The sequence below is a fragment of the Setaria italica genome, chromosome IV (assembly GCF_000263155.2).
Source record: "Setaria italica strain Yugu1 chromosome IV, Setaria_italica_v2.0, whole genome shotgun sequence".
In the NCBI taxonomy this organism is placed as follows: Eukaryota; Viridiplantae; Streptophyta; class Magnoliopsida; order Poales; family Poaceae; genus Setaria; species Setaria italica.
The window spans coordinates 16,847,219-16,852,672 of NC_028453.1; the positions used below are offsets into that span (position 1 = coordinate 16,847,219).

General features: G+C 43.7%; 1 protein-coding gene across 1 annotated transcript in view; it reads left to right on the forward strand.

The window, feature by feature from the left end:
- LOC101757183 (galactan beta-1,4-galactosyltransferase GALS1) overlaps positions 1-2,548 on the forward strand; it is a 4,326-nt gene extending 1,778 nt beyond the window's left edge. The window contains exons 2-3 of the mRNA XM_004966907.2: positions 5-186; positions 1,836-2,548. Coding sequence (XP_004966964.1) covers positions 5-186; positions 1,836-2,181 — 528 coding nt within the window. The 3' untranslated portion in view covers positions 2,182-2,548. The remainder of the gene's footprint in view (positions 1-4; positions 187-1,835) is intronic.
- Positions 2,549-5,454: the final 2,906 nt, after the last annotated feature.

Here is a 5,454-nt window from a genome sequence, read left to right on the forward strand (position 1 = left end):
CCACCGGTACCGGCACGCCGCGAATTGGACCTTCTTCTTCGACGTCGACGAGTACATCTACCTCCCCGACGGCCGGACGCTGCAGGAGGTGCTCGGGCAGCTGGAGCGCTACACGCAGTTTACCATTGAGCAGAATCCCATGTCTAGCAAGCTCTGCGTGGAGGATCCAAACAAGGAATACTCGAGGTGTGCTTTTCTGTCCCAATTGGCATTTCTTTATGTTGAATTGTTGATTGTTGATGCAATTGTTTATGCCATCCCTACTTCTGTCGGAATCTCTCCTAGATTCACGCAGTATACAATACTTCGCATTGTTTTTTCTGAAGAGTGCAATGCATCTCCAGTCATTGTCAATTTGTTACTTATCAGATCCACTTGCTTCAATTTGCTAGGACATGAGTCAACACCTAGTAGTTTTTGTTTATGCGTTAGGTTGTTTGGGCGGTGTGACTGTTTCGCTGCCCGGTAAGGTTGATGGCAGTTTTACCTGGTCCATTCCCATGGGATGTTTGTTGGGTTTCCCGAACTAAATTTATGCATATGGCAAATATAATTCCTCACTAGCCTTCCGCCATGGAGTTAAATGGTCCCTTTTTTGTTCTTTTAAGGAGTCTTATGTCCAGCAATGCTATCAGTGGATTTCACATAGCTTAGAGGAATTCTATATGCAAGTCAGATTAGCAAGTGCCTGTAACCGAGATTTCAAATATGCCATTTCTTAAGATTGAGTGTGTGGTTTTCTATGTGATTGCTATAACTTTGATTTTGCAGTTCAGCTCTTGTATGTTCTCTGTTGAAGTCCTGTTCAGAACAGAAATTTATTTTGGTGACTGATGATGTGAAATTATTTGGTTTCATATTGTCCAATTCTACCTGTCTTTAGAGTAGTTTCTTTTAGCATTTATTATGTTTTTTTCCACTGTGTTGAAACTCAAGTTCTGGTACGCCTACTGGCATATGTATGAACTGCTCTTGCACACGTTTCAGAAATCAGTACTCCACAGCATGTCAGTGACTATATGTGTAAAAAAGAAAGCCATGTTGGAATCGCTTAGCCTGTTCGCTTCAGCTTATCAGCCACCGAACAGTATTTTTCTCTCACAACCAATCAACCGTTTCAGCTTTTCAACCGGCTTATAAGTCCAGCCGAACAGGCCCGCTGTGTGAAATGGCAAATGACAGAGCCAGACATAATGTGGCCCCCACTATCTAGCTGCAGATAGCAAGTCAATTGAAGATAATCTACTTTTCAGAAAAACAAATTGAAGAGAATCATTATTTTGCATGAAGGGTTTAGGGAAATCACTTTACCAGAATACCACTCTCCCTGCTACACTAGTCTAATGGCAATAGTTATCGGTTCATGAAGCCCATATATTTATCCTTTACTTTTCATATCTTCCTCTGCTATTTCAAACTGGTTGGCGGTCAGGGTCTGTTTGTGGTTGGTGTGCTTTGAAATCTAGTTAGTTCTATGAATGTTTGCCAATTCTAGAGTGGTTTTTGTTGTTGCTGATCATAAAAATATGCTCACAATTAACAACTGCACCCAAAAATAGAAATAAATAAGGGCATTCAGAAAGCACCTCAATGCCAAAAGGAACCTTTATGTTGACACAATGTACTGCCAGGTGCCAGCCCTCTTGGTACTTTGCGGCTTTCATTTTATCGGCAAATCTTGAGTGCATCATTTTTTGACCACTGTGCCACAGCGCTTATTACCCTGTATTTTGGCTTTTATCTACTGTGGTTGATACATTGTCACGCTGACTGTTTTACTACAAAGTCAACACAGATGTTGGATGCTGATTCATTTTATGTCATTGAATATTCAGGGAATGGGGTTTTGAGAAACTTGTCTTCCGTAATTCTATTACTGGAGTCAGGCGAGATCGCAAATACGCAATCCAAGCTCGGAACGCATACTCCACAGGTGTGCACATGTCGCAAAATGTAATTGGGAGGACAAGCCACAAGACGGAAAGGTTGATCCGATACTACCACTATCACAACTCGATCAACATCATGGGGGAACCCTGCAGGGAATTTGTGCAAAAACCGACTAACGGGAGCAAGGTAATGTTTGAGGGAATACCATATGTCTACGATGACAACATGAAACGTCTAACAGTGGAAATTAAGCGTTTCGAGGAAGAGACAATCGGGGCCATCCATACATAGCACTTGTGCATGAACACTGCCGGTACATATACAGTTCTATTATTTAGGATACCTTGAGCCTTTGTCCATGCACTCCCCATGGTTCCCATCTTGTGTGCTTTGAGCTGCTATTCCAACAAATAGAGGGAAAGAATCTGATTTCAGGGTTGAATTAGTGTAAAGTTTTGGTTTTCCTCAATATCCTCCGTTCCGTTGGGCTCAATGCTTTTCTTCTGTCTTTGATGTTGTTTTCCATATCTCTTTATAGATTTGTGTAGACTGACAGTGTTGGGCTTTATCAGATTCTTCTGAACTCCTATAGGGGGCAGTGTAATGTGACTGATTATTTAACTTATCTCCCTGTATGAATGGACTGTTTCTTCCCAAACTGCAGCGCCAGTTCTCATGACTTTTGTAAGGCTTTGGCAGTGGAGCATAAAGGTTCCTTGCAATGGATCTTCTCTGTCATGTACTCCTGCCAGAAAAAAAGTGTGCGGAGTCATGGTGAAGCAGCAAGGACACTAAAAACTGACCGAGGTGAATTAAGTTTTGATTTGTGTAGAAACTGCTATAGAAATTATAGATTGTGAAGGATAGTTTCTGCTCAACATTAATTGTTCCTTTTCTCTCTTGGAAACTTTATCCAGAAACTATCCATTGGGACTGCCCTTAGGGAATAGAGAACTAGTCCTTTTAATCCTCCATTTGATCCCTCTGTTTGGAAGTTTAGGAACTAAAAGAGATCAAAGGAGGGATTTGTTGGAGTTGTTCCAAATTCACTCCAGGAAATAGGCCGACCTTCCCGACCCTTTACACTCAGGGTCTGGCAAGGCGGAGGATCTCCCGACCCCGGGACTCGGGGTCGGGCGAGGTGGAGCGTTTTCCGACCCCTGGACTTTGGGGTCGGGCGAATCGGAGATCGACCCTCAAGGGGTCAGGCGCATCCGACCCCAGGCTTGAGGTCGGACGAGGCGAAGTCCCAGGCGCTCCCGACTCCAGGACGAAGGACTCAAAGGTCGGGCGAGGAGGAGTTCCGTCCTCGTACGGGACCAAGAGTCCGTACCGCTCCATACCCCCTGTCTGGGGTTTCGGTACTATATATACTTACACCCTGGCTAGGGTTTCTGTACCGAAAAAGAAGAGAGACAGAGAGATTCTCGTGTAAGCCGCCATAGGCGTGTAACCCCAAACTCTTGATATAGTGAGATTGTTGCCGGCTGGTGCCCGTGGTTTTTCCCTTTCACATTGAAGGGGTTTTCCACGTAAATCGTGTGTCTCCTTGCGGTTTGATTCTTTACTTCATATTCCATACGCCGTTCGTTCCTAACAAGTGGTACCAGAGCTTTGGTTGCTGTTTGGATTTCATGTCGACGTCGATGAAGTTTGATCTACCGCTGCTGAACTACGACACGCGGTTCTCGCTATGGCAAGTCAAGATGAGGGGAATTCTGGCGCAAACTCATGATTATGATGAGGCGCTGGAAAGCTTCGGGAAGAAGACGAAGGCCGAGTGGACTCCAGAAGAGATCCGCAAGGATCAGAAGGCTCTCGCCTTAATACAGTTGCATCTTCATAATGATATTTTGCAGGAGTGTCTGAAAGAAAAAACTGCTGCAGAACTATGGCTGAAACTGGAATCGATCTGTATGTCCAAGGATCTAACCAGTAAGATGCAGATGAAGATGAAGCTGTTCACCCTGAAGATGAAGGAAGAAGATTCAGTGATGAACCACATCGCTGAATTCAAGAAGATCGTCGCCGATCTAGTATCAATGGAGGTGAAGTATGAAGATGAGGACTTAGGTCTTTTACTGTTATGTTCTTTGCCAACTTCGTATGCAAATTTTCGTGACACCATACTCTTGAGCCGTGATGAACTAACCTTAAAGGAAGTTTATGAGGCTCTCCAGTCAAGGGAGAAGATGAAAGGTATGGTGCAGAATGACAGGACGTCGTCCTCCAGGGGCGATGCTTTGCTCGTGAGAGGCAGAACTGATAACAGATCCTCCAATGATGATGGAAGAAAAAATTATGAAAGGAGAGGCCGTTCAAAATCCAAGCCGCATGGTAATAAGAAATTCTGTGTTTATTGCAAGCTAACAAATCATAATGTTGAGGATTGCAGAAAAGTACAGAATAAGGAGAAGAAGAAAACCAAGTCGGCTGGTAAGGTCTCTGTTGCTGCTGCCGTGTCTGATGAAGAATCTGGAGATAGTCTGGTGGTATTTGCCGGTTGTGTTGCTGGTCATGATGAGTGGATTCTTGATTCCGCATGTTCATTTCATATTTGCATTAACAGAAATTGGTTTAGCTCTTATAAGTCTATGCCGAAAGGAGATGTTGTGCGGATGGGAGATAATACCCCGTGTGATATTGAGGGGATTGGATCGGTTCAGATCAAGACTCATGATGGCATGACACGCACTCTGAAAAACGTCAGGTACATACCAGGGATGTCCAGAAATCTTATTTCATTGAGCACGCTTGATGCAAAAGGTTATAAATATTCTGGTTCGGATGGTGTTCTGAAGGTATCGAGAGGTAATCTTGTCTGCTTAAAGGGTGATCTCAATTCTGCAAAGTTATATGTCCTTAGAGGGTGTACATTACCTGGTTCTGATTCCGCTGTTGCTGTTGTTACAAATGAGGAACCTAGTAAAACTAACCTTTGGCATATGCGTCTGGGACATATGAGTCACCTTGGTATGGCTGAATTGATGAGGAGAAACCTACTGGATGGCTGCACTTCGAGTAAAATGAAGTTTTGTGAGCACTGTGTTTTCGGGAAGCATAAAAGGGTACGTTTCAACACTTCTGTTCACACCACTAAAGGTACTCTTGATTATATTCATGCTGACTTATGGGGGCCTTCTCGTAAGCCCTCGCTTGGTGGTGCTCGTTACATGCTCACAATTATTGATGATTACTCTAGAAGAGTGTGGCCTTATTTTCTGAAACAGAAAGATGATACCTTTACCGCCTTTAAGGACTGGAAAGTCATGATTGAAAGGCAAACTGAAAGGAAGGTGAAATTGCTTCGCACTGATAATGGTGGAGAATTTTGTTCGCGTGAATTTAATGATTATTGCAGAACAGAAGGCATTGTAATGCATCACACCATACCCCATACTCCACAACAGAATGGTGTGGCCGAACGCATGAACAGATCCATCATATCCAAGGCTCGTTGCATGCTGTCTAATGCCAGGATGAGCAAGCGTTTTTGGGCTGAAGCAGCTAATACTGCCTGTTACTTGATCAACAGGTCGCCTTCTATTCCACTAAATAAAAGAA